The sequence below is a fragment of the Aotus nancymaae genome, unplaced genomic scaffold (genome assembly GCF_030222135.1).
Source record: "Aotus nancymaae isolate 86718 unplaced genomic scaffold, 86718_ANA_hifiasm-v0.15.2.pri h1tg000041l, whole genome shotgun sequence".
Taxonomy (NCBI): Eukaryota; Metazoa; Chordata; class Mammalia; order Primates; family Aotidae; genus Aotus; species Aotus nancymaae.
The window spans coordinates 8,055,775-8,083,724 of NW_026988455.1; the positions used below are offsets into that span (position 1 = coordinate 8,055,775).

Consider the following 27,950-nt stretch of genomic DNA (forward strand, 5'->3'; position numbering starts at 1 on the left):
AAAAATTAAATTAGATAAAAAGAAAGCACAGCAAAAAGCTTAGATATATGCAGACCTTACACTCTCAGAAGAGCCATTTAGAAAGCTGAATAACCTTACCAAAAATCTGTAACTGTCACAAAACATAATTTCAACTCTTTATAAAAGAAAGAGAAATGGGGAAAACATGTATTTGAAAATTTCTCAGGGCCAGGTGTGGGGGCTCACGACTGTAATCCCAGCACTTTGGGAGGTCAAGCGGGGTGGATCACTTGAGGTCAGGAGTCTGAGACCTGCCTGGCCAACATGGTGAAACTCCTTCTCTACTAAAAATACAAAAATTAGCCAGATGTAGTGGCGCACCTCTGTAGTCCCAGCTACTCGGGAGGCTGAGGTGGGAGAATTGTTTGAACTTAGCGGGCAGAGGTTGCAGTGAGCGGAGATCGGGCCACTGCACTCCAGCCTGGGTGACAGAGCAAGAATCTGTCTTAAAAAAAAAAAAAAAAAAAGAATTTTCTTTACACAAAACCTATAAACTTCTCAAAAAAGTTCACAATGAATTACAATCTTTGTATTCTCATAAACATCTATTACTAAAGCATGTTATTCGATTTTTGTCCTCTGAGTATCAATTACTTTTGAAAATTACCAATACAAGTCACCTCAAAAAGCAAACTATGTTTACCGAAAATCTGACATATAATAGATGACACATAACTATATCATATTAAATCCACAAAACGAATGAACATAAAGACTTCATGGGCTGGGTGAGGTGGCTCACACCTGTATGCTTGAGCCCAGGAGTTTGAGGCTGCAGTGAGTATACTGTCCCAGTGTACTATTTTGGCCCAAGTGACAGAGAAAGACCTGTTGCTAAAAATAAATAAAAAATAAAAAAACAGCCTTCATGTTGTCTTGGATTTCTATATTCTAATAAGGAATGATTTAAAGTCAGAAATGAATTATATTTTCATTTACTTTCTGAATATTATATAAGTTTACCTAGTAGCTAATTGAGACGAGAAGTGCTGTTGATGCTGATTTATTTTTATTTTATGATTTTATTTTTTATTTAATTTTATTATTATTTTATGAGACAGAATCTCGCTCTGTTGCCAGGCAACAGGCTGGAGGGCAATGGCGTGATCTCAGCTCACTGCAACCTCCTGAGGCAATTCTCCTGCCTCAGCCTCCGGAGTAGCTGGGACTACAGGTGTGCACCACCACGCTCAGCTAATTTTTTTGTATTTAAGTAGACACGGGGTTTCACCACGTTGGCCAGGATGGTCTCGATCTCTTGACGTCGTGATCCGCCTGCCTCGGCCTCCCAAAGTGCTGGGATTACAAGCATGAGCCACCGCGCCTGGCTCTTTTTTTTTTTTTAATGAGCCCTGACTAAGCAGGACATCAAAAACTTCAGTTAAAAAGTCACAATTGGGCCAGGCATGGTGGCTCATGCCTGTAATCTAAGAACTTTGGAGGCCAAGGCGGGTGGATCACCTGAGGTCTGGAGTTCAAGAGCAGCCTGACCAACATGGTGAAACCCTGTCTTTAATTAAAAAAAAAAAAAAAAAAAGTCGTAATTGTTCCTCTCCATGGAAATCTTTAGTAAAAGGTGAAAGATTTATTCGTTATGAAGAGAAACCAGAGATGCTGATTTTTATCTTAAAATTACAAGTACTTTCTATTTTACACCCAATTTTAATTCTCTTTAAAGAGACATGTGATGTTAAGATTTACATACATTACTTTTTACATGTATTTCATGTTAATACATATTATAAACACCAATATGGTGTATCTGAGAAAAACCTATAAAATACATTTTGGTCATATTCTACTTTATTATTTTGAATTTTATGGAACTACTGATAATTGAATTTCATGCTACTTATGATCAATTTCAAGAAGACACTGAAAGTCCTGTTGTATACATATTTTTTAAAATATTATCCAGTTGCCTTCCCATCTTAAACCTCATTTCACAAAACTGGGCTACCTTGACTGTGTATGATTAATAATAATTTACCTTGTAATTCAAAGGTGGTTCCGTTTAAAATGGTCTGTTACTTATAACACAGGTAAGAATTTTAACTGATATTACTTAGGAAGAAACAGAAGCTCTGGTAGGTTCCATGACTTGCCCAAGGTCAATAACTAGCAACTAGCATAGTCTAGGTTCAACCCAAGATTTATCTGCCTGAAAACCAATACTTCCTCTTGACCACAATTATCTCCTTAAAAGATTAAGACACAGGCTCCACAGCAGAGTTCGCTCTCTCTGAAAATTCACCTATCTATTCTGAGATATCACTACACAGCACCGAGTATTCAGTCACTGATTGAAACATAAGCGAAGAAGATCTTTCTACTTCATTTAAACTAGGGCAGTTACTGGCAGGTAAGAAAGAGGTTGGAAAAGTCTTGCCTCAACATGTCTTGCCTAGACCTCTAATACATCTATATGGTTTCCCCAGTGCATTTTTTTAAAATAAACACGTACAACTACTACAGAAGGCTACACCTGGACTAGCCTATTGTTAAAGGCTTTTCGGAATCCCACTTTTCTAAGATAATTTATACCGGATTTAATATCGACCTGGGAGACTTGGTTGAATATGTCATTCAAACACTTTGCAAACATCTGAAGTATCATTTAGGGGCAACAAACCTAGTTCCACCCCCTTTTTACACTGTGATGCCTGCCCACTTGGGGGACATTGCTTCTATAGGACGTGGGGGCGAGGGAACAGTAAAGGAAGAAGTGGGGGAAGCGCACGGAAGTTGGGTGGAGGGAGGTCTCATTACCCACTCTTCTGCCCTAGCTCTGCCAAGGGCGGCTCCCCGCGGTGCCCAGCCGACTCAGAACCCCCACAACCCTCGAAGTCCAACTCTGTCCCAGGGGGGTGGATAGGGAAACAGGGCAATGGAAACATGGGATTGTCCCAGCCACCCTGCAGAGATCTGTGCCCTCCTTGTGGCCCCCGGAGGATGCTCCCCCTTTCAGAGCAAGCCCTCCAGGTGGCAAACTCCCGGTCCACACCGGCCGAAGTCAGCTTTCTCGGAAGAGGCGCCTCCTCCGCCTGCCTCTACCCCGCCAAACGAAACTCTCCACCCGCTGTGTCCCTCAGCCCCTCCATTCCGCCCCCGCAACCCTCCACAGACACAAACGCCACCCTGCGCCCCACCCGGGATCCCGGCGTCCCCCACCCACATCCAGGGAAGGGCCCCCCACCAACCCCCTCAGGCACACACACATACACACACAGACACACACACACACACACACACATCCTCAGACTTCAGCCTACAGGACCCCGTCGAAGCCGGCGCAGGTACCTGGTCCACCAGTACTGCAAGGCGCAAAAGAGGCGGGCGCGGTTCCCTCCCCGAGGCGCCGAGTGCTTCTCTACCCACCCGCAGCGGTGGTTTCTCTCTTTCCCAGGAGCGGGAGGGAGGAGAGAAGGCGGAGGGGAGGGGGAAGGCAAGGAGCTGAGGGGCGGCTGGAGACGAACCGGAACCGCTAGCGTGGCCCCGCCCACGTCCCGGAGTCGCAGAGTATCCTGGCGCGCCTTATAGGACAAACCTAGAGCTGGCAGCGATAAACCGACACTACCACTTCCGGGTTATCCCCGCGGCTACCCCTCCTTAGCAACCGCGTGGGGTTGCTAAGCGGAAGTGCCTTCAAAGCCACCCACCCCCATTTCTTCTGGGACTACCAGGAGATATATCGGGAGCACTGAGCTCTCCTTTGGCAACACTCTTACCTCCTGCTCAAGATCTTAGACCGAGTACACGCTTCGCTGCCAAAGGCACGAAACCCAATCCGCTTTTCCCTTCAACTGTACTCCTCCACCAAGTCCCCCACCTCTATATACACCTGCTCCCTCCCGCCCTCAATCCCGTGGCTGACCCAGTGGCTGCTCCTAAGGCTCCTCTCTCAGGGCCTTCAAAGGAATTATTTTCTGGCGGTTTAGCAAGCATCTCCCTCTTGTGGATTTTCAATTGTGTTTCAACCAGATTTTTAAAATTTCCTTCAATGTTGTGAAAGCTTTTCCATGCACTTCGTTCTCCTGTGACAGCTCATGAACCCGAATAGTTAGAAAAATTTTGTAAGAGCTGCAGATGATTGTGTAAGATCTGGAATTAACATAGCTAAATGGAAGAGGCAAAAAAGATTCAATTTAAGTCGACAAGAGTTATTTTAATCCTTAAAATAGAGAGCAGGGCACATGTTCTCCGGACCTCTTGAGACTGCGCCTCGGGAAAAGAAAAAAAAAAGAGAGAAAGCAAAGAAAAAAGTTAAAGGAAGCCCATAATCAAGTTTGGGAAAGAAGAAGACTGTCCAATCCTCCACTCAAAACTCAAAAATAAATTTTCGGCTGGGCACGGTAGCTCAAGCCTGTAATCCCAGCACTTTGGGAGGCCGAGGCGGGCGGATCACGAGGTCAGGAGATCGAGACCATCCTGGCCAACATGGTGAAACCCCATAACTACTGAAAAAAAAAAATTAGCTGGGTGTGGTGGTGGGCACCTGTTAATCCCAGCTACTTGGGAGGCTAAGGCAGGAGAACCTGGGAGGTGAAGGTTACAGTGAGCTGAGATCACACCACTGAACTCCAGCCTGGGCAACAGAGCCAGACTCTGTCTCAAAAAATTAAACACCAAAACTAGAGTATAATAATTAATGAATGTGTGGAGTCAATGAGAAGAAATTTAGCCAAATTTACCATTTATGTGCCTAAGCAATTTACACTACAAAAGACATAGTCCCTTGCACAAGGGACTCAGAGAAACTCACTTAGGATACATATTACATAAACCATCGAATGTTAAGGCTTAGAAAACTTATAGCAGCCTTAGGAAGGCTATGGATATAACAACTATCTAAATAATTGAAGGTTGTGGCCGGGCACAGTGGCTCTCAACTGTAATCTCTCTCTTATTTCCATATGCTATTCTCAAAGGTAAAAGAAACCATTATAATAATGTTGGTTGAACCAAGCCTCAGTTGAACATTTTTTTTCTGAAAGTGAGTTAGCCTGAAGATTCTAAGTACAGTAGAATTTGTAAACAATATACACCTGTGAAAAGTGCAGTTAGTCTAGGCTTTACATTCCACTTTTTTGTCTGTTTTTTGAGACAGGGTCTCCCTCTGTTGCCCAGGTTAGAGTGCAGTGATATGATCATGACTGACTGCAGCCTCAACCTCCTGGACTCAAGCAATTCTCCCACCTCAGCCTACCAAGTAGCTGGGACAACAGATGTGTGTCACCATGCCTGGCTAATTTTTTTTATTATTTGTAGAGATGAGGTCTGTGTTGCCCAGGCTGATCTCAAACTCCTGGGCTCAAGCAATCCTCCAGCCTCAGCCTCCAAAAGTGCTGGGAGTACAGGTGTGAGCCACCGCACCCGGGCAAAAATTCTGCTTTCTTAAGAATCGCAGGGCCGGGCACGGTGGCTCAAGCCTGTAATCCCAGCACTTTGGGAGGCCGAGGCGGGTGAATCACAAGGTCAAGAGATCGAGACCATCCTGGTCAACATGGTGAAACCCCGTCTCTACTAATACAAAAAAAATTAGCTGGGCATGGTGGCACGTGCCTGTAATCCCAGCTACTCAGGAGGCTGAGGCAGGAGAATTGCCTGAACCCAGGAGGCGGAGGTTGCGGTGAGCCGAGATCGCGCCATTGCACTCCAGCCTGGGTAACAAGCGAAACTCCGCCTCAAAAAAAAAAAAAAAAAAAAAAAAAAGAATCGCATGAGGGAGATAAGAGGGAAAAAATAATAAGCATTTGACATCTTTTTAATAAGTCTTTGAGCTCTCTTTATAATTTTCTCTTGAGTATTTGCTCTTTGTAAAACTATGGGAACACAACATACATATGATACTCACAACACTCTAGCATTAAAAAGTTTCAGAGTAGTTTTAATCATTATTTGGTTAGGAGTAACACTAGCATTAATAACTTGAATAATGCATTAAAAGAAATAAAAACAGACTAACTTTGTGAAGGATACAAAATTAAAACCGTGGTTTTGGCTGGGCATGGTGACTCACACTTTTAACCCCAGCAGTTTCTGAGGCTGAGGCAGGAGGATTGCTTGAGCTAGGAGTTCAAGACCAGCTTGTGACAGAGAAAAACCTCATATCTTAAAAAAAAAAAACTAAAAATTAGCTGAGCGTGGTGGCACATGCCTCTAGTCCCAGCTACTCAGGAGTCTAAGGTAGGAGGATAATTTGAGCCAGGGAGGTTGAGGCTGCAGTGAGCTGAGATCACACCACTGCATTCCAGCCTGGGCAATAAAGTAAGACCCTGCCTCAAAATCAATCAATCAATCTTAGTTTAACTATCTTCTTAATGTGTAGATTTTACTTTTTAATTCAGTTTCAGTGAAAAGAAGGGGTATATACTTCCCTTAAGTTTAGAGAAGCTAAGTTGCCATGCTACATTTTGAAAATGCTTTAAAAGAAAACATTATTTGGAACTATGTCTAATAAAAGTGAGACATCATCAAATATACACTTGAAAAGATTGTAGGTTCTTTAAGATTCAATTTTTTTTTTTTTTTTAAGATAGAGTCTCGTCTGTTTTCCAGGCTGGAGTGCAGTGGCATGATCTTGGCTCACTACAACCTCTGCCTCTCGGGTTCAAGTGATTCTCCTGCCTCAGCCTCCTGAGTAGCTGGGACTATAGGCACCCGCCACCGTGCTGGCTAATGTTTGTATTATTATTATTTGAAATGGAGTCTCACTCTGTTGCCCACCCTGGAGTGCAGTGGCACAATCTTGGCCCACTTCAACCTCCACCTCCTGGTTTCAAGTGATTCTCTTTCCTCAGCCTCCTGAGTAGCTGATATTACTGGCACGCACCACCATGCCTGGCTAATTTTTGTGTTATTAGTAGAGACGGGCTTTCTCCATGTTGGTCAGGCTGGTCTCGAACTCCCGACCTCAAGTGATCCACCTGCCTCAGCCTCCCAAAGTACTAGGATTACAGGTGTGAGCCACCACGCCCTGCCTTTTTTTTGGCATTTTTAGTAGAGGCAGGGTTTCACCACATTGGCCAGGCTGGTCTCAGAGCCATCACTCATGAGCCACCACTCCCGGCCTGAACTGTAACTGTTTCTAAAAAAATTTGAATCTTTGGCCAGGTGCAGTGGCTCATGCCTGTAATCCCAAAGTTGAGGTCAGGAGTTCAAAACAAGCCTGGCCAACATGATGAAACCCGCCTCTACCAAAAATGCAAAAATTAGGCCGGGTGCGGTGGCTCACGCCTGTAATCCCGGCACTTTGGGAGGCTGAGGTGGGTGGATCACGAGGTCAAGAGATCGAGACCATCCTGGTCAACATGGTGAAACCCCATGTCTACTAAAAATACAAAAAATTAGCTGGGCATGGTGGTGCGTGCCTGTAATCCCAGCTACTCAGGAGGCTGAGGCAGGAGAATTGCCTGAACCCAGGAGGCGGAGGTTGCAGTGAGCCGAGATCGTGCCATTGTACTCCAGCCTGGGTAACAAGAGCGAAACTCAGTCTCCAAAAAAAAAAAAAGCAAAAATTAGCCTTTTGCGGCCATCACCTTAGCAGGAGCTGCCAAAATGAAGTTCAATCCCTTTGTGACTTCCAACCAAAGCAAGAATCGCAAAAGGCATTTCAATGCACCTTCCCACATTCGCAGGAAGATTATGTCCTCCCCTCTTTCCAAAGAGCTGAGACAGAAGTACAACGTGCGATCCATGCCCATCCGAAAGGATAAGGAAGTTCAGGTTGTACGAGGACACTATAAAGGTCAGCAGATTGGCAAAGTAGTCCAGGTTTACAGGAAGAAATACGTAATCTACATTGAACGGGTGCAGCGGGAAAAGGCTAATGGCACAACTGTCCACGTAGGCATTCACCCCAGCAAGGTGGTTATCACTAGGCTAAAACTGGACAAAGACCACAAAAAGATCCTTGAACGCAAAGCCAAATCTCGCCAAGTAGGAAAGGAAAAGGGCAAATACAAGGAAGAGACAATTGAGAAGATGCAGGAATAAAGTAATCTTATATACAAGCTTTGATTAAAACTTGAAACGAGGAAAAAAAATGCAAAAATTAACTGGGCCTGGTGGTGAGTACCTGTAGTCCCAGCTACTCAGGAGGCTGAGGCAGGACAATCACTTCAACCCTTGAGGCGGAGGTTGTAGTGAGCCGAGATCGTGCTACTGCACTCCAGCCTGGGTGACAGAGTGAGACTAACTCTCAAAAAAGGAAAAGAAAAGAAAAAAGACAAATAGTAAATTAAGTATCAGACCCACTATAACTTGACTTTAGTAGACTTTATTTATTTATTTATTTATTTATTTATTTTTTTGAGACGGAGTTTCGCTCTTGATACCCAGGCTGGAGTGCAATGGCGCGATCTCGGCTCACCGCAACCTCCGCCTCCTGGGTTCAGGCAATTCTCCTGCCTCAGCCTCCTGAGTAGCTGGGATTACAGGCACGCGCCACCACGCCCAGCTAATTTTTTGTATTAGTAGAGACGGGGTTTCACCATGTTGACCAGGATGGTCTCGATCTCTTGACCTCGTGATCCACCCGCCTCGGCCTCCCAAAGTGCTGGGATTACAGGCTTGAGCCACCGCGCCCGGCCTTTAGTAGACTTTATTTAAACTACTCCTTAAAAATAAACATGATTACCAAATAAGTACTTGGGATTTTAAAAACTCAGCTCCGAATTCAGTAACATTCTGTTTAATAATGTCCACTTCTAAAAGACAAAGCACAAAATATAATTTACAATCATCAGCACTCAAACAGTTTGGAAGGTAGTTTTCTTTTTGGTTTTTGTTTTTTGTTTGTTTGCTTGTTTTTTGAGGGAGTCTTGCTCTCGTCACCCAGGACCCAGGCTGGAGTGCAATGGCAATGGCACAATCTCAGCTCACTGCAACCTCTGCCTCCCAGGTTCAGGCGATTCTCCTGCCTCAGCCTCCTGAGTAGCTAGAATTACAGGTGCGTGCCACCATGCCTGGCTAATTTTTGTATTTTTAGTGGAGAGGGGGTTTTGCCATGTTGGCCAGGCTTGGTCTTAAACTCCTCACCTCGTGATATGCCCACCTTGGCCTCCCAAAGTGCTGAGATTACAGGTGTGAGCCACTGCGCCTAGTCTGGAAGGTGTTAAAATCAGGTCAATGCACTGATTTGTATTGGGAAGGAATTAAATAGGATGTAACTTTAGGAAGAACACAAATGGATAGTGTATTATAAAAATAAGTATGCATTTATTACAAACATTTCAGAAAAATATGCCTACTAAAACATGATTAATTTTGACAACAGGCTACTGGAAAAAGTGTGATGAGGAATATTATACCCACTTCTTCAATTATACCTCTGGTTATGTTGAAAAATGTCATAGTAGTTCTGAGGACTTTTGACATGCCTATGGATTTATGGCATGATTTACCTTTCATATTATATTGATTTCCATCTTTCTTTTTTTTAATTTTTTTTTTCTGTCGCTATAACATGACTTCCAACTTTAAAATTATACGTTATGATCACGAATCAAATGCATATCCTAGGAAATTTTCTTTTTTTTAAGAGATGGAATCTGGTTCCACTGTGTGTGCCACCATGCTGGGCTAATTTATTATTATTGTTCATATACATATTTTTCCTTTTGTTTAGATTCAGGGTTTCACTATGTTGCCTGGGCTGGTCTACAACTCCTGGACTCAAGCAGACCTCCCTCCTCAGCCTCCTAAGAAGCCACTCTGCCCACCATGATTCTATCCTAGTATTTTATCTTTTTTGTTATTGTTGTTGTAGAGGCGTTATCAACCGTTTAAATCCTCAAGACCAAATAGTCTTTAAATTTTTTTAAAGAGAAGATATCCATCCAAGGTTTTTCAACATTGCATCTTTGTCCTCCTTGCCAAAAAAAGGGTAGAGTAAGTAAATGTTTAATTAATACTGAATTTTTTTTAATATGCAAAAATCTAACTCTGCTTTTTAAAGCAAATAGAAGGAGTCACAATATGGCATCATTCCAATAATCAAATACCAATAAAAATGGCAGCGGTACAACAATCTAAGCAAATCTCAAATATAGCATACTTGTAATCAGAACACAATGCAATGATTTGATTTTAGCAACAAGACACTTAATTTGGTAAAAGAAACCAAATAATGCATTATATTGAATACTAAGCTACCATAATTAGTCTTACAAATTTTCCAATTTCATAACTACTTTTGAAAATCTAAATTTAAACCTAAATTTTTAAATTAAATGCCTGTTCAACAAAGCTAATTGGAGCAAACACATTTATGTAAATTTACATTCTTGAATACCAGAGTAAACAAGGAGATGTTATTCAAAGATGAATGAGAAAGTTCTATTCTTTTTCACCATCTGTGTGATCAGGTTGCAAAGGACATGCTCTGTGAAAAGAAGAGAGAATATCAATAGCCATCCAAGTATCAACTGTTGGAAAAAAATAGTTACAAACCTATATAAATCAGGAACATTAACAGTGCAGTAGATCTGGTCAAATGACTAGAAATGAAAGAAAATTAAACTTCACCAATTAACAAACACAAATTTCAAGTATTAATGCAACAAATTTTTTTTTCTTTTTTCTTTTTTTTAAGATGGGGTTTCACCATGATGGCCAGGCTGGTCTTGAACTCCTGACCTCAGGTGATCCACCCACCTCGGCCTCCCAAAGTGCTAGGATTACAGGCGTGAGCCACCGCGCCCGGCCAATGCAATAAAATTTTTAACAATTTGCCTATTAATTTGCAGAATCAGTATTTCTCCTTTAGACTATGTTGTCATTTTTGTTAAAAAGGTAATTAATTCATTTATATAGTATATTCTTTCAGCATGTTATTAAATGGATTGATAAACAATATAATCCTTCAGCAAGGACTTTGTGATAACAAAAAGTAAAAAACAAAAATTAACCAATCCAGACCAGACACAGTGGCTCACGCCTGTAATCCCAGCACTTGGAGAGGCTGAGGTGGGCAGATCACGAGGTCAAGAGATCAAGACCATCCTGGACAACATAGTGAAACCCTGTCACTACTTAAAAAATAATAATACAAAAATTAGCTGGGCTTGGTGGTGTGCACCTGTAGTCAGAGCTATTTGGGAGGCTGAGGCAGGAGAATTGCTTAAACCCGGGAAGCAGAGGTTGCAGTGAGCCAAGATTGAGCCACTGCACTCCAGCCTGGGTAACAAGAGGGAAACTCCATCTCAAAAAAAAAAAAATTAACCAATCCACTTTAGCAGAGAAAACATATAGCAAGTTGTCATTTGACTATATGTAACTCTTCTGAACCATATGATTACATTAACTAATTAGGAAAAACTCGAAAATTGGCAAGGCACAGTGGCTTACACCTGTAATTCCAGCACTTTGGGAGGATGAGGCAGGAGGATTACTTGAGCCTAAGAGTTGGAGACCAACTTGGGCAACATTGTGACACCCCCATCTCTATAAAAAAATTAAAAATCAGGCTAGAGTCAGTGGCTCACGCCTGTCATCCCAGCACTTTGGGAGGCCAAGCTGGATGGAACATTTGAGGTCAGGAGTTTGAGACCAGCCTAGCCAACATTGTGAAATCCCATCCCTATCCATGCCCAGAGTTGTTGAAAGAAAAAACAAACAAAAAACAAAAATTAAAAAAATGAAAAAAAAAATCCCATCTCTACTAAAAATACAAAAATTAGCCAAGTGGTAGTGGTGTGTACCTGTAATCCCAGCTACTTGGGAGGCAGGAGAATCACTTGAGCCTGGGAGGCAGAGGTTGTAATGAGCTGAGACCGCACCATTATATTCCAGCCTAGGCAACAGAGATCCTGTCTCAAAAAAAAAATTAGCTGGTCATGGTGTTCCAGCTACTCAGGAGGCTGAGGTAGAAGGATCATTGAGCCCAGTAGGTCAAAATGGCAGTGAGTCATGATAGATCGTGCCACTGTATTCCAGCCTGGGAAACAGAGCAAGACTCTGCGTCAAAAAAAAAAGAAAAAGAAAAAGGGAAAGCCCCAAAATTGTTTGTTAGCATAGAATAATTGTAGCTTTTGAAAAATAATTTACATTATCCCCCCAAAAGAGTCATTTTGTATTCATGACACTTGTGTGTGTGTGTGTGTGTGTGTGTGTGTGTGTGTGAGATAGAGTCTCACTCTCTTGCCAGGCTGGAGTGCAGTGGTGCCATCTTGGCTCACTGCAACCTCTGCCTCCCGGGTTCAAACGGTTCTCCTGCCTCAGCCTTCTCAGTAGCTAAGATCACAGGCGTGTGCCACCATACCTGGCTAATTTTTGTAATGAATAATTGTTAATATTTTATATGCTTTCATATGTCAATTACTTTGTTTTAATTACTCTTTCAGCCATTTGTTTTTATCTAGTTTGTTTCCAATGCAAATGCATTCAAAACACAACATACAATCCAAAATAGATGTAACAGATACAGAGTGTACAAATAAGCAAAAGGGACTGTTCAGTCATGCATACCATAGGTCAAGATCTGATAGATCTTCTTGTTCTCATTTAAGTTTCTAAAGATGGCAAATATCGGCTTAAGACTTATTAAAGCTACTATGGCCATATGGGATACAGGAACAACTAAGCATCAGTGTGTGACCATGTGAACCAAAGATTTCATGGAGTGTCCTTTTTTTTTTTTTTTTTTTTTAAATAGAAACACAGTCTGGCTCTGTCACCCAGGCTGGAGTTCAGTGGCACAATAATAGCTCACTGCAGCCTCAAATGCCTGGGCTCAAGCGATCCTCCCATCTTAGCCTTCAGAGTAGTCAAGACTACAGGTATACACCACCATGGACAGCTAATTTTTTTTTGATAGAGACATGGTCTCATATGTTGCCCAAGCTAGTCTCAACCTCCTGGGTTCAAGCAATCCTCACCCTTCAGCCTCCCAAAGTGCTGGGATTACTGGTGTGAGACGTCATGTCTATTTCTTTCTTTCTTTTTTTTTGGAGATGGATTCTTGCTCTGTTGCCCAGGCTAGAGTGCAATGGCACAATCTGGGCTCACTGCAACCTCTGCCTCCCAGCTTCAAGCGATTCTCCTGCCTCAGCCTCTGGAGTAGCTGGGATAACAGGTGCCCACCACTACGCCTGGCTAACTTTTTTTATTCTTAGTAGAGACAAGGTTTTGCCATGTTGGCCAGGCTGGTCTCGAACTCCTGACCTCAGGTGATCCACCCGCCTTGGCCTGCCAAAGTGCTGAGATTACAGGCATAAGTCACTGCGCCCAGCCTGGAGTGTCTATTTCAAAAAGGCTTCTACATATCAAGGCAGTTGTAAAAGTTTTACTTATCAGAATTATGTCCACTTACAGTTAGGCCCAGGCTCTATCTAAAAATATTGACTAATATAGAAAGTGTCCCAAATGTAGCCAATCAGACTCATAAAGTTTTTTTTTTTTAAGTATTTACAAAAAGAGCACAAAAGCATTGAGAATTTAATGCAGACAAATTTCTGGTCTTTACTTTGCAAATATAGAACCAGATTTGTTATTTTGCTTATATCATTTTTTGTTTTTGTTGTTGTTGAGATGAAATCTCACTCTGTTGCCCAAGCTAGAGTGCAGTGGTGGGATCTCGGCTCATTACAACCCCTTGAGTTCAAGTGATTCTCCTGCCTCAGCCTGCCAATTAGCTGGGATTACAGGTACACGCAACCACGCCCAGCTAATTTTTGTATTTTTAGTAGAGATGGGTTTTCACCATGTTGGCCAGGCTGGTATTGAACTCCTGACCTCAGGTGATCCGCCTGCCTTGGCCTCCCAAAGTGCTAGGATTACAGTCATGAACCACTGTGCCTGGCTCACCTTTTAATTTCAAGATTAATCAAACATGCCTTTAAAACAGATCAATTTTTTTTGAGACAGAGTCTTGCTCTGTTACCCAGGCTAGAGTGCACGGGCGCAATCTTGGCTTACATCAACCTCCACCTCCCAGGTTCAAGTGATTCTCATGCCTCAACTTCCTGAGTAGCTGGGATTACAAGTGTGTGCCACCACACCCAGCTAATTTTAGTATTTTTAGTAGAGACAGAGTTTCACCATGTTGCCCAGGGTGGTCTCGAACTCCTGGCCTCAAAGTGATCTGCCTACCTCAGCCTCCCAAAGTGCCAGGATTACAGGCATGAGCCAATGCCCCTGGCTCAGATCAAGTTTTTTAACCTACCTCCTGCATTAAAAAAAGATCAATTTTTAAGTTGTAAAAATTATTCAACATGTACAAAGTCACCTTTTAATTTCAAGCTTAATCAAATATGCCTTCAAAAGAGATCAATTTTTTAATCTACCTCCTGTATAAAAAAAAAATCAATTTTTAAGTTGTGAAAATTATTCGATATATACTAATATAAAAAAGGCAGTATTTTAAGATTAGTTGAAGTCAATGCACTTCTAATATTTGGAATCAAGGTAAGTACAGTAACTAAATAAATCTGGCATTCTTGTTGAATTGGAATGGGTGATAGGAAATGCCTACTATTTCACTTTTAAGTATATATGCAAGAATTAGTCATGCTTGGATTTGGAGTAGATTCCAGTCTATCATTGCTCTGGCACATTTCAATTACCACATAGAAAGTAAAATGCAATGGCAAATCCAAAGCCCTAAAGGGTTAAGTGCCCAAAAGAAGAGTAAAAGCTTAGCAATGTAAATCTAGAGCATATCAGCATTAAATTAGGATGGCTGAAACAATACATAGAATATTTACAGTAACATCTGATAGTTTCTTCCAATGCACATATATAATAAATAGAATCATGGAAGCTTTCTATATTACCTAATCATTTTACAACCTTGTAGATTTAACAAACTAAAATGAATACTGAGTCTCCATTCCATAGCTCATCCTTTTTCTCTAGACGAAGGTGAAATTATTATTATCAAAAAAGTGGGTATTTTGGCCAGGCGCGGTGGCTCACACCTGTAATCCTAGCACTTTGGGAGGCCGAGGTGGGTGGATCACCTGAGGTCAGGAGTTCAAGACCAGCCTGGCCATCATGGTGAAACCCCCATCTTTAAAAAAAAAAAAAAAAAAAAAGTGGGTATTTTTTCAGGATAGGAGTTTTAAGTGTCCGTATTTCTTTTTTTTTTCTTTTTTCTTTTCATGAGATGTGATGGTTTTATAAGTGTCCATATTTCTTAAGCCACATTTAATGAACTCATTAACTAATTTTTGATGTTATCTTTCTACTCTGTCTTATATATGAAACTCCAACAGATTTAATATTGGCATTTATCATCTAGTCAAATCCTTCAAATGCTCTTTAAACCAGTCCAGTTTGAAACTCTCAAGCGTTTCTCTGTTAATAAAATAAGGAGTGAAATTAGTAGATTTGATGAAGACCTGGTGTTTTCCTTGCCATACTGAACTTCCAGGCACCATTCGAATTGGGTTTTAGACTATGAGCTGGAGAACTGTAGCTATTTCTTGACCTGTCTCTTAATGGTAGAGATGCAGAAGGGCAAACAAGACCATAAGGAGACTGGCTATAGGCTGTAGGGCACTGTGGGAGGGCTTTGTGGTCTCAGCTGCAATAACTTCCACCATGCTGGTTAAACGAACAAATGGAGCAGCAACCCAAGACTCAGCATGACCACCATCCCCTTATCCACGTGGGTCACTGTGTCATGTGTCCAGCTTGCTGCTCACCGTGCTGGAGGATGGGTGGCTCCTGGCTGATGCAGGGGAGGTAGCAAGTAGGTCTTATATTCAAGGGACATCATAATGACAGTAACATCACTCCCTTTCCTCCTACATCCAGGAAAATACTTTGTTTTGAAACAAAACATTTAAAAGTTGTTTAGAAAGCCTGGACCTTATTACTTACAAATCTATAAAAAGGCAGGTTTTGAATCTTTTCTTCCCAAGTGGCATGATTTTTTTCTGTCCCATATGACTTTCAGGAAATTTTCTTTTTTCTTTTTCTTTCCTTTTTTGAGAGAGTCTTGCTCTGTTGCCCAGGCTGGAGTGCAGTGGCATAATCTCAGCTCACTGCAGCCTCTGCCTCCCAGGTTCCAGTGATCCTTCTGCTTCAGCCTCCTGGGTAGCTGGGATTACAGGTGCACGCCACCAGAGCCAGCTAATTTTTGTATTTTCAGTAGAGATGGGGTTTCATCATGTTGGTCAGGCTTGTCTTGAACTCCTGACCTCAGGTGATCCGTCCACCTTGGCCTCCCAAAGAGCTGGGATTACAGACTGCGTCCAGCCAGGAATTTTTCTTGATTCTTAAAAGTGATGCATGTTTGTTGTTAAAAGTTGGTAGCACAGAGTATGAGAATAGGTTTTTACCCAGAGATAAGCATTGTTGATATTTGATATATTTTCATATAGTATATATACATGTATTTACATAGTAAAGATTGTACTTTTGTACCCAGAATTTTGGGTACAAAATTCATTTATTGTGAGCATTTTCCTGTTATTAAAAGTTTAAAAGGTATGATTTAATTAGATTCTTAAGTTTGCTCACTGGCAGAGTGCGGCAGCTTATGCCTGTAATACCAGCACAGTGGGAGGCCAAAGCAAGCGAATTACTTGAGCTCAGGAGTTCGAAACTAGCCTAGGCAACATGGCGAAACCTTGTCTCTACCAAAAATACAAAAAATTAGCTGGGCACCATGGCACGTGCCTGTAATCCCAGCTACTCCGGAGGCTCAGGTGGGAGAATCATTTGAACCCAGGAGGTAAAGGTTGCAGTGAGCCAAGATTGGGCCACTGCATTACAGCCTGGGTGACAGAGTAAGATCCTCCCATATAAAAAACAAAAAAGAATAAAGAAAGAAAGAGGGGCCGGGCACGGTGGTTTACGCCTATAATCCCAGCACTTTGGGAGGCCAAGGCGGGTGGATCACGAGGTCAAGAGATCGAGACCATCCTGGTCAACGAGGTGAAACCCCGTCTCTACTAAAAAATACAAAAATTAGCTGGGCATGGTGGCGCATGCCGGTAGTCCCAGCTACTCAGGAGGCTGAGACAGAATTGCTTGAACCCAGGAGGCAGAGGTTGCGGTGAGCCGAGATCGCGACATTGCACTCCAGCCTGGGTAACAAGAGCAAAACTCCGTCTCAAAAAAAAAAAGAAAGAAAATAAAAGATAAGAAAGAAAAAAAGGAATGAGATATTCCTGAAATAAAATGGATGAAACGTGGAAACTTTTTTTTTTAAGTTTGTACACCGAGCTCTGTGTGTGTTTTATCCCAACTTTTTGTTTTTTACTATTTTTATATACTTCTAGAGAAGTTGTAAAGACCATACACCATGGTCTTAGTCTTGGTTGTTTCTAGGTGGTAGGGATTTCTATATTTTCCAACTTTTCCACATTGGTCATATTTTTTATTTTTATTTTTGAGACACTCTGCCACCTATGCTACAGTGCAGTGGCTCAATCTCTGCTCACTGCAACCTTTGCCTCCCAGGCTCAAGCGAGATTCTCCCACCTCAGTCTCCCGAGTGGCTGGGATTATAGGCGTTGTCACCATCCTCTTGGTGGAGACAGGGTTTCATGTTGCCCAGGCTGGTCTGGAACTCCTCAACTCCAGCGATTCTCCCACTGTAGCCTCCCAAAGTGCTAGGATTACAGGAATGAGCCACTGCATCTGGCCTGGTTATATATTTCTTGTGGAAGTTGAACTGGTAGTTTTTTAAAGGGCAGGATTAATGGAATTCAAGCTAGATAAACCAACATGGAAATTGCCCTGTAAGAAAAGACTAAAAGAAAAAGACAGTAAAAATTAAAGCTTCAATACACTAAGATAATGACGTTATCACTTATGTGAATGGGAACTGATCCTCTTTGAGAGATTGGAATGAGTAAAAATAATACTTTTTACTAATGTTTGAAATTTGGTGGCTGGGCACGGTCATGCTGTAATCCTAACACTTTGGGAAGCCGAGGTGGGTGATCACAAGGTCAAGAGTTTGAGACCAGCCTGGTCAACATGGTGAAACCCTGTCGTTACTAAAAATACAAAATTAGCTGGGGGTAGTGGCACATGCCTGTAATCCCAGCTACTCAGGAGGCTAAGGCAGGAGAATTGCTTGAACCCAGGAGGCGGAGGTTGCAGTGAGCCAAGATCATGCCACTACACTCCAGCCTGGGCAACAGATCGACTCCATCTTAGAAAAAAAAAAAGAATTTTGGAGTGAGTTATAATAAGAAATTAGTAGAAGTTTAAAAAAATTTTTTTTGCATTTTCTTATCAGCTTGAAGAGAAACAACTCAATATCTTATTTGTCCTTTATTTTCAACAAGACAAATATTTTCTTTATTAATTTTAATTTTTTTTTTTTTTTTTTTTTTTGAGACGGAGTTTCGCTCTTGTTACCCAGGCTGGAGCGCAATGGCGCGATCTCGGCTCACCGCAACCTCCGCCTCCTGGGTTCAGGCAATTCTCCTGCCTCAGCCTCCCGAGTAGCTGGGATTACAGGCACGCGCCACTATGCCCAGCTAATTTTTGTATTTTTAGTAGAGACGGGGTTTCACCATGTTGACCAGGATGGTCTCGATCTCTTGACCTTGTGATCCACCCGCCTCAGCCTCCCAAAGTGCTGGGATTACAGGCGTGAGCCACAGCGCCCGGCTTAATTTTAATTATTAATTTTTTTTTTGAGGTGGAGTCTCACTCTGTCCCCCAGGCTGCAGTGCAGTGGCTCAATCTCAGCTGACTGCAACCTCTGCCTCCCGGGTTCAAGTGATTCTTTTTGGTTTTTTTGCTTTCTTTTCATGGAAATTATTCTTTTTTAATTTTTTTCTTCTAAAAAAATGGGATACATGTGCAGAACATGCAGGTTGGTTACATTGGTATATGTGTGCATGGTGGTTTACTGCACCAAGTAATTCTTTTGTCTCAGCCTCCTGAGTAGCTGAGACCACGGTTGTGCACTACTGTGCCCAGCTAATTTTGTATTTTAAGTAGAGACAGGGTTTCACCACATTGGCCAGGCTGGTCTTGAACTCCTGGCCTCAAGTGATTCCCCCATGTTGGCTTCCCAAAGTGCTGGGATTACAGGCGTGAGATAAATATTGTCTTTATATTCTAGAATATAAAAACTTACTTTTTCTTTGCTTTTCCTAAGCCACTGCTTCCTGCTTCTTCAGGAATACAATTCTCTTTTTCAGAATCTTTAGAGGACATCCTAAAGAATTCTCCAATTCCTTTCTGCCACTTGGGAGTTGGGCGCACACAAACGGGATTCCCTCCTGCATATTTATTTTCAGCTGTAAAATATAAACAGATGGAACTAGATAAGAACTAAGAATACAATGGCCATTCCTTAAACAACTTAATTCCTTCTTTAACATCAAATTCTCAAAGGTATTAAATAATCTTTATTTAAGATATACAACTTTTAAAGAATTAGAAAATGTGACACAAAAGCTGCATTCAAACAATTAAACTCAGTTTGATGTTATCTTAGCAAAAACAGCAGTAACAGAATTTTTACAATTGAAAATATTTTTACATTTTGTCCACAAGTAGAACTATTCAAATATTCTCGTATGTACTGACATATTAAAGCTTGACACACTTTTTCCTAATATAAGATAGCACAATACAGTATAAAGTGCCAACATTTTACTTACTAAGGTCATTTAGTTAAAGCACATATAAGAAGCAATGTGAAAGTCTCTACAAAAGTAGATTCCATTTTTCAAAGCACTTGGCTCCTTTTCAGTTCATAACAGAAATCCAATTCCTGGCTTTTGTTATGTTTTATTTTGTTTGTTTTTGTTTGTTTTTTGAGATGGAGTCTAGCTCTGTCACCCAGGCTGGAGTGCAGTGACATGATCTCAGCTTACTGCACTCAGCTCACCTGCGTTCAAGCAATTCTGCCTCAGCCTCGTGGGTAGCTGGGATTATAGGTGCCCGCCACCACACTCAGCTGATGTTTGTAGTTTTAGTAGAAATGGGGTTTCACTATGTTGGCCAGGCTGGTCTCAAACTCCTGACTTCGTGATCCGCCCGCCTTGGCCTCCAAAAGTGCTGGGATTACGAGCATGAGCCACCGTTTCCGGCCAATTCCTGGTTATTTTTGAACAGTAATATAAGGAGAAATTGATGGAAAATTCTTGTCTCTTTATAAAGTAATGGCCAGGAGCAAATTATTGAGTTACTACATATCTTTTGCTTTAAGCTAAAACATTTGCTTTAACAACTCTAGTTGTTAAAGAAAGCTTACAAAAGTTGTTTCCATACAGACTCTGAAAGTTACAATGTTTGTAGTTATTTATTTATTTATACTTATGAAAATAGCAATGAAGTTTTGCCATATTCCCCAGGCTGGTCTCAAACTCTGGGGCTCAGGCAACCCTCCTGCCTTGGCCTCCCAAAGTGCTGGGATTACAAATGTGAGCCACCATGCCCAGCTCGTACTTTTAAAAAAGTACAAATGGCCTATAAAAGATAGTGATCTTTTGGTTCACAATTTTCCCAAAGGTACCTTACAGGAATGCTTTTACTACTAGAAAACAAATAGCAGCAAGAGATTCAAACTCAATTCCGCTGATTTAGTTGTGTCGCCTTTATCAAGCTATATAACCAAAGACTAAATTTTCTTATCTTTAAAATAAGGATATTACCAGTTTCATACATTCAATTATTGGGATTAAAAATAGACATCTGTTAAATGCCTTAAAGGATGTATTTATTCAATGTATGTTCAGTAGGGACCTACTCAGTCGGCTCTGGTGATTCAACAGTGGACAAAACAATGGGATGTGGCTCTAATGAAATTTAGTTAGGCCAGACATGGTGGTTTATACCTGTAATCCCAGCATATTGGGAGGCTGAGGTGGGAGGATTGCTTCAGCCCAGGAATTTGAGACCTGCCTGGGCAACATGGTGAAACCCCGTCTCTACAAAAAAATACAAAAATTAGCGGGGCATGTGGTGGCATGTGCTTGCAGTCCCAGCTACTTGGGAGGAACCTGAGGCGGGAGGATCATTTCAGCCCTGGGGTCAAAGCCACAATAAGCTGTGATTGCACCACTGCATTCAAGCCTGGGCGACAGGGTGAGAGACACTGTCACAAAAAAAAAAAAAAAGAAAGAAAGAAAAAAGAAAAGAAAAGAAAGAAAAATTTAGTCTAGTGGTACAGGGCATAAGTTACTCTCAAAGAATTCATCAACTTCTATTTCCTTTTATCTAAAGAGATAGAAATAGTAAATATTTTCTAATGAAATGTTTCGAACAGGGAGAAATTTGAACTGACTTAAAAACTCATGAAGTCCTAAACAGTGCTCCCTTTTACATTCTTAACTAAATCTTGTAGTGTTAATCTCCCTGTCTGCCAAACTTCTACTGAAAGGAATGAGGCACCAGATGGCAGGGCATTTTCTCATCCTCTCCACACACAGAAGGAGCAGTGTGAAGCTATTTCCCTTGCCGGGTTTCACTCCTACTCTCCCAAAGGCAGTATAGGAGCTGCAAAGTTGGAGAAAACACACAGACATCACACTCCAAAAAAAAAAAAAAAAAAAAGGAGTAAGGAAGAAAGGAAAAACAAGCAAACAAACATTTTCGTTAAAGTTTAGTAGACATTGCAATGAGCACTCAGCACTGTAAACGATTGTTCAAACTCTTAATCTAGTGAGGGGACTTTTAAATAGCCTCTAACAATGTTTAAATAGTCTCTGTCAATATTAAGAAAAATAATGGTTGGGCGCAGTGGCTCACGCCTGAGGCGGAGGCAGGCGGATCACCAGGTCAGGAGTTAGAGACCAGTCTGGTCAACACAGTGAAACCCCATCTCTACTAAAAATAGAAAAAATTGGCCGGGCGCGGTGGCTCACGCCTGTAATCCCAGCACTTTGGGAGGCCGAGGCGGGTGGATCACGAGGTCAAGAGATCGAGATCATCCTGGTCAACATGGTGAAACCGCGTCTCTACTAAAAATATAAAAAATTAGCTGGGCATGGTGGCGCGTGCCTGTAATCCCAGCTACTCAGGAGGCTGAGGCAGGAGAATTGCCTGAACCCAGGAGGCGGAGGTTGCAGTGAGCCGAGATCACACCATTGCACTCCAGCCTGGGTAACAAGAGCGAAACTCCGTCGCAAAAAAAAAAAAAAAAAAATACAAAAAATTATCTGGACATGGTGGTGTGTACCTGTAATCCCAGCTGCTGGGGAGGCTGATGCAGGAGACTCATGTGAACCCAGGAGGCGGAGGTTGCAGTGAACCGAGATCGTGCCATTGCACTCCAGCCTGGGCGACAGTGAGAGACGCCGTCTCAAAAAATAAAAATAAAAAAACTAAACCAAAAAAGAAAAACAGATAGGCTGGGTGCAGTGGCTCACGCCTATAACCACAGTGGAAGGATCATTTGAGCCCAGGAGTTTGAGACCAGCTTAGGCAGCATAGTGAGACCCCAGTCTCTACAAAAAAAAGAAAAATAGCCCGGCGTGGTGGCACCTGTAGTCTCAGCTACTTGGAAGCTGAGGTGGGAGGATTGCTTAAGACCCTAAAGTAGAGGCTAAAGTTGGATTGCACCACTGCACTCCAACCTGAGCGACAAAGTGAGACCCTTTCTAAAAAAAGAAAAATAGGCTTGAAGATAAATTGTGTCGGTCCTTAACTTTAAGGCTTGAGATTCTCTTCCATGATACCCCACCACCACTACCCTAGCACGCCAAAAGGTCTAGACTCTTTCATTACATCACAGGGCAAGGAAGAAATTCGGTGTGAGGACCTCAGGAAAGAGAAATTCATGCAAGTCAGGGTCTTGCAGGTGCCAACCCTGATCCCCTAATTTTAGGAGGGCTCTTCTTACCTTTCCTCGATGAAAGTGATGTCGAATTAGTGGCAGAAGTGGAAGAACCAAGCACCTTCCTGGGAGCTCGAGCAGCCACCACTGTGAAGAGAGGCAAAAGAGGGCGTTCAGAAGGGGCAGGAGGATTCGGACACCGAGTCCTGGACCCAGCAGCTTGGAGAGGAGAACCTGGCGATCCAGAACAGCAGGATAACCTTACCCTGCCCCCGCGACTTCCTCTTGAAGGTAAAGGGGCCAGGCAGCCGCTCCGTGGCTAGCTGGATGAGTTTGGCGAACTGGGCCCAGGGGGACCTCTGGCGTCTGTCGCCCGTGGCCGGGCTGCCAGGAGGACACCCCCCTCCCCCGCCGCCGCCGCCCTCCAGTACTACACTCGATCGCCTCACCTTTTCTGTAGGTGCCTGGAACACTGTCTGCTTTAGTCCGCACCATGTTCAAACAAGATGAGAGGAGAAGAGAGAACCAACTAACTTTCCAGCCGAGGATGTTTCACTGGACAAGGACCCGAAAGCTAATCTCCCGCCACAGTTTATATCAGTCTCTTTCCCGCGCGCTCCAAGGACTCTCCTGAGCCACCTCTCCCATTGGTTCCGCGCCGTTCCCCCTGAACCAATTGCCAATGCCCAATGGTGACAGCAGCAAGGCTTCTTGCAGCGCGGATCCGTCCATCAACACTCAAAGGCCCAGGATTCGTAGGCGCCCCAGGTGGGCGGTACCAGGACTCTCGAGGGGTACCCGATAAGGGGGTGCTAAATTTCTGAACTAGGGAAATGAGCCTGCTTAGAAAAGAAAACCCAGCAAAGACAGCGAATTACAACCTATCTTCAAATGTTACCATAGGCTTAAGTCCATAATGATTGACTCCTGGAGGTGAAACCTGAAATTAAGTGGACTTTTTGATGCAAATAAAAATAGAAAGAACTTGAGAACTTTCCTTTAGTACCCCAGGCATGAACTCTTTGTACAACATCAATACTAAAACAATTCTATGGAATGAAGAAAAGGAAGCTAATAAAACTTATTTACAAAGCTTTTTTTTATATCTTTAGGATGGTGTGAGACTAAACAAAAAACTGTGTGGATTGTATATACATATACACATAAAGAAACTAGTAAAACGTCTTTCTGAGAACTGATTGGTCTCAGAGCTCCTAAATAATCTGCCAAATCTGCCGGGCACAGGGACTCATGCCTATAATCCCAGCACTTTGGGAGGCAGAAGTGGAAGGATAGCTTGATTTCAGGAGTTAGAGACCAGCCTAGCCAACATGGTGAAACCCGTCTCTACAAAAAAAATATGTACAAAAATTAGCCGAGGGCAGTGGCTTGTTTTTGTAATTCCAGCTACTCGGGAGACTGACGTGGGAGGATAGCTTGAGTCCAGGAGGCGGGAGATTGCTTGTGCCTGGAAGGCAGAGGTTGCAGTGAGCCATAATCACCCCACTGCATTCCAGCCTGGGCAACAGAGTGAAATCCTGTCTTCAAAAAAAAAAGGAAAGAAAGAAAGAGAGAGAAAGAGGGAGGGAGGGAAGGAGGGAGGGAGGGAAGGAAGGAAGGGAAGGAGGGAGGGAGGGAGGGAGGGATAAAAGAAAAGAAAAAAACTCTGCCAAATGTAGTAAGAGCACATCCCTGGCACATAGAGAGCATAAGTCTAGAATAAAGGGTCATAATTGTTTTCTATCCTTATGCTTACCTTCTAATTACAATACCCCTGGGGAGTAATTTTCACTCTCTAAATACCATACATAAAACAGGATCAAATGAACTTGCCTTGGGATGTATTCTGTTAAATACTCACTTGAAAGGCTACCCTAGAAGTGTAATCACAGCATTAATTCTCTCCTATGAATTGCTTGAATTTAAAACAAAATTAGGCTACTCAGTACTTTAACAGAATCAACAACTACATCCGATAACAAAGACTTAAAGAATCTAAGCAACAAGTTAAATTAACACAATAATAGAAAATGTATTGGCAATTAATTACCTGTAGTTTTGTCTTAACCCTGGAGTCTAAGATTACAGCCAAATCAACCAGAAAAATCCACAAGCCCCAGGGTATTCCTTCGTTTTTTGTCCTCATGCCCCATCTCATTACCCAGTGGGTTTTTTGTTTTTGTTTTGGGACAGAGTCTCAGGCTTCTTTGCCCAGGCTGGATGGAGTGCAATGGTGCGATCTCAGCTCACTGCAACCTCCACCTCCCGGGTTCAAGCAATTCTCCTGCTTCAGCCTCCCAAGTAGCTGGGATTACAGGCAGGTGCTGGCACGCCTGGCTGTTTTGTATTTTTAGTAGAGATAGGGTTTCACCATGTTGGCCAGGCTGGTCTCCAACTCTTGAGCTCAGGTGATCCACCCTTCTTGGCCTCCCAAAATGTTGAGATTACAGGTGTAAGCCACCGTACCTAGCCAGAACAGTGATGTTTAAATGCAAGTATTTCCTTTTCAGTTTAAGTGGCTTCTACATAGGTCTGAATTTCTTAATTTGAACTCATATTCCAGATTCCTGCAGAGAGAATCTGATATCTTTTCTCCTTACCCACCTGCCAAGTAAGTTGCCACAGGTGCTTGCCACCACACCTAGCCAATTTTTAAATTTTTTGTAGAGACAGGGTCTCCCAATGTTGCCCAGGCTGGTCTCAAACACCTGAGCTCAAGCAATCCTCCCACCTCAGCCTCCTAAAATGCTGAGATTACAGGTGTGGACCATGGTACACAGCCACCTATGTTATTGTGGAGGATGTACTCATCATAACATGTATGACATACTAAATTCTATTATACAAAAAAAAACTTAAGTTATAGTTTCTGCCTTAAAGCTTAATGTTTTAGTTATGGAGACTGTTACGATTAATTTTAGGTGTCAACTTGACCAGATTAAGAAATACCTAGAGGGCCTGTAATCCCAGCATTTTGGGAGGTCAACATGGGAGGATCACTTGAGGTCGGGAGTTTGAGACCAGCCTGGACAACATGGAGAATCCCCATCTCTACTAAAAATACAAAATTAGCCAGGCGTGGTGGTGCATGCCCGTAATCCCAGCTACTTGAGAGACTGAGGCAGAAAAATCGCTTGAACCCGGGAGGCAGAGGTTGCGGTGAGCTGAGATCCCACCATTGCACTCCAGCCTGGGCAACAAGAGTGAAACTCTGTCTCAAATTAAAAAAAGAAAAAAAGAAAGACTTAGAGAACTTGTAAAGCATTATTTCTGGGTATCTTTGAGGGTATTTCCAAAGGAGACTGGCATGTGAGTCAGTGGACTGAGTGGGGTAGATCTGCTCACACTGTAAGTGGGCACCATCCAATTGACAGAGGACCCAGACGAAAAAAGGTGAGAAAAAATATTTCTTCCCTTCTGGAGCTGAGACACTCTTCTCCTGCTCTCAGACATCAGAACTCCAGGCTCTCCAGCCTTGAGACTTGAGGATTACACCACTTGGACTGAGCCAGCTACCAGCATTCCAGAGTCTCCAGCTTGCAGACAGCCTGTTATGGGACTTCTTAGTCTCCATAATTTACTGAGTCAACTTCCTAATAAGTCTCTTCATAGATCTGTATCTATATCTATCTGTTTATCTATCCTATTGGTTCTGTCTCTCTAGAGAACCCTAATACAGAGACTGAATAAATAAACAGGTAAATGACCTGGATATCTTAAAATTATTATTAAATAAATGTAGTGGAGACATTACAAAGAAACAAAACTTGTACCTACAATTAGTAAACATTGACAGAGTATTTTGTCTTTTTCTTAAAAAAAAAACTATGGAAAATCATACGCTTTCCAAATTAATGACATCAATGACAATCTAAATGCAATGTAAATCAATACACTTATGAGGTTTGCTTTGTTTTGTTTTTGTAACAAAGTCTCGTTCTGTTGCCCAGGCTGGAGTGCAGTGGTGCGACAGGGCTCACTCCAAGCTTGATCTTCTGGCCCAAGTGATCCTCTGGCCCAAGTGATCCTCCCACCTCAGCCTTTCAGGTAGCTGAAACCACAGGCATGTGCCACCACGCCTGGCTAATTTTTTTCATTTTTGTAGAAACTGGGATTTTCCTTATGTTGCCCAGGCTGGTCCGGAATTCCTGGGCTCAAGTGATCCTCCCGCCTCGGCCTCCCAAAGCTCTGAGATTACAGGCATGAGCCACTGCGTCTGGCCAATACACTTATGATTTTAATTATAATATTTATGTCAAAGAAAACACTAGCAAAAAGGTAAAACAACTGCCAATTTAATGTGATCACTTAGTCTAAACAGCCTAGTAGGAATGAAGAATTTTTAACCTGTAAATGTAACAAAAAGCCAAAAATGAATGGGACATTATGCTCTCCAGAAAAGTGTGGCTAAGTTTTCCCCAGCCTGTCTTAACGGAGTAGGGAAGTGCAGACGGCCCTTAAATATGGCCATTTTTGGTTTTGAACTCACGAGGAAAGTCCTCAAAGCCAAATCCCAATTCCTGTTTTACTATTTTTTCCCCTCAAGCTTGCTGAGTTGTCTTTGCCTTCCTGGAAAAGACTTTGCTCAAAACATAAAATAGAAATTTTAGCGGTGTGAATCTAGTAGTCGACTACAGAGGGTATTAAAAATTAACACCACCACCAGAGCAAATCTTAACAGCGCTTACAATATCCTCCACGCGCTGTTTTATTTTACATATAACCATGACGATTAAAAAGCTGGTCTCTCAGCTTTCCAGGTATTGGTTTGTTTTCCCCCTAAATTGTCGTTTTCATAGGCACTTGAACTGTCTTCTCAGCAGAATTGCCTATGGCTTTCCTCGAGACCTACATTTAACGATTGGCAAGAATCACGCACTGAAGGAGCGACTCGGGTGGGTACAAGGAAGTAGATAAGGAAGCAGGAAGAAGTAGGAGGTGCATGAGTGGGCGAGATCTGCACTGAAGGCGGTGCGACCGCGCGGGGCGGTGCAGGTTGGCGGAACCCGCGTGAGCGAGGTTGATGTTGCGAAGGGAACTAGTCCGGTGCAGGACGTGGGGCTTTTGCAGCCGAGCTGGTTCCGGCTGGGGAAGATGGCGGTGGCTGGGGCGGTGTCCGGGGAGCCGCTGGTGCACTGGTGCACCCAGCAGTTACGGAAAACTTTCGGCCTGGATGTCAGCGAGGAGATCATGCAGTGAGAACAGCTCGGGGCTGAGCGGGGAAGGAGCT

The 27,950-nt window shown here is 42.6% G+C and overlaps 4 protein-coding genes and 1 non-coding gene across 15 annotated transcripts in view; 2 read left to right on the plus strand and 3 right to left on the minus strand.

The window, feature by feature from the left end:
* CSNK1G1 (casein kinase 1 gamma 1) overlaps window positions 1-3,474 on the minus strand; it is a 180,625-nt gene extending 177,151 nt beyond the window's left edge. For 3 of the 6 annotated variants that reach the window (XR_001105836.2, XM_012443022.2, XM_064361418.1), the window contains exon 1: window positions 3,322-3,472. The gene's annotated coding sequence lies outside the window, so the exon portion shown is untranslated. Of the gene's footprint in view, window positions 1-3,321 lie in introns of all 6 variants that reach the window. The other 3 variants (XM_012443020.2, XM_012443021.2, XM_012443023.2) reach the window with 3 other exon arrangements.
* Window positions 1,519-1,635, minus strand: LOC135268756 (U5 spliceosomal RNA). Its single transcript, XR_010337111.1, has one exon. It is a non-coding gene; the product is annotated as a U5 spliceosomal RNA (small nuclear RNA).
* Window positions 3,475-7,563: 4,089 nt separating the features above from the next.
* LOC110567254 (large ribosomal subunit protein uL24-like) lies at window positions 7,564-8,060 on the plus strand. Its single transcript, XM_064361697.1, has one exon. The coding sequence runs from the start codon at window positions 7,579-7,581 to the stop codon at window positions 8,014-8,016; it is 438 nt and encodes a 145-aa protein (XP_064217767.1). The 5' UTR covers window positions 7,564-7,578; the 3' UTR covers window positions 8,017-8,060.
* A 1,153-nt stretch (window positions 8,061-9,213) lies between these two features.
* PCLAF (PCNA clamp associated factor) lies at window positions 9,214-23,342 on the minus strand. Of its 2 annotated transcripts, XM_012443018.2 has the most exons (4): window positions 23,170-23,342; window positions 22,787-22,867; window positions 19,073-19,235; window positions 9,214-10,405 (listed from the first exon to the last, which is right to left on the minus strand). In XM_012443018.2, the coding sequence occupies exons 1-4, from the start codon at window positions 23,213-23,215 to the stop codon at window positions 10,360-10,362; spliced, it is 336 nt and encodes a 111-aa protein (XP_012298441.1). In that variant the 5' UTR covers window positions 23,216-23,342; the 3' UTR covers window positions 9,214-10,359. The 2 variants fall into 2 exon arrangements, with proteins under 2 accessions (XP_012298441.1, XP_021521886.1); XM_021666211.2 differs by lacking the exon at window positions 19,073-19,235.
* A 4,426-nt stretch (window positions 23,343-27,768) lies between these two features.
* TRIP4 (thyroid hormone receptor interactor 4) overlaps window positions 27,769-27,950 on the plus strand; it is a 76,092-nt gene continuing 75,910 nt past the window's right edge. For 3 of the 5 annotated variants that reach the window (XR_010336966.1, XR_002477692.2, XR_001105834.2), the window contains exon 1: window positions 27,769-27,915. Coding sequence is in view for 2 of the 5 variants with exons in the window: in XM_012443015.2 (XP_012298438.2) it covers window positions 27,815-27,915 (101 nt within the window). In the remaining 3 variants the exon portion in view is untranslated. The remainder of the gene's footprint in view (window positions 27,916-27,950) is intronic. The other 2 variants (XM_012443015.2, XM_012443016.2) reach the window with 1 other exon arrangement.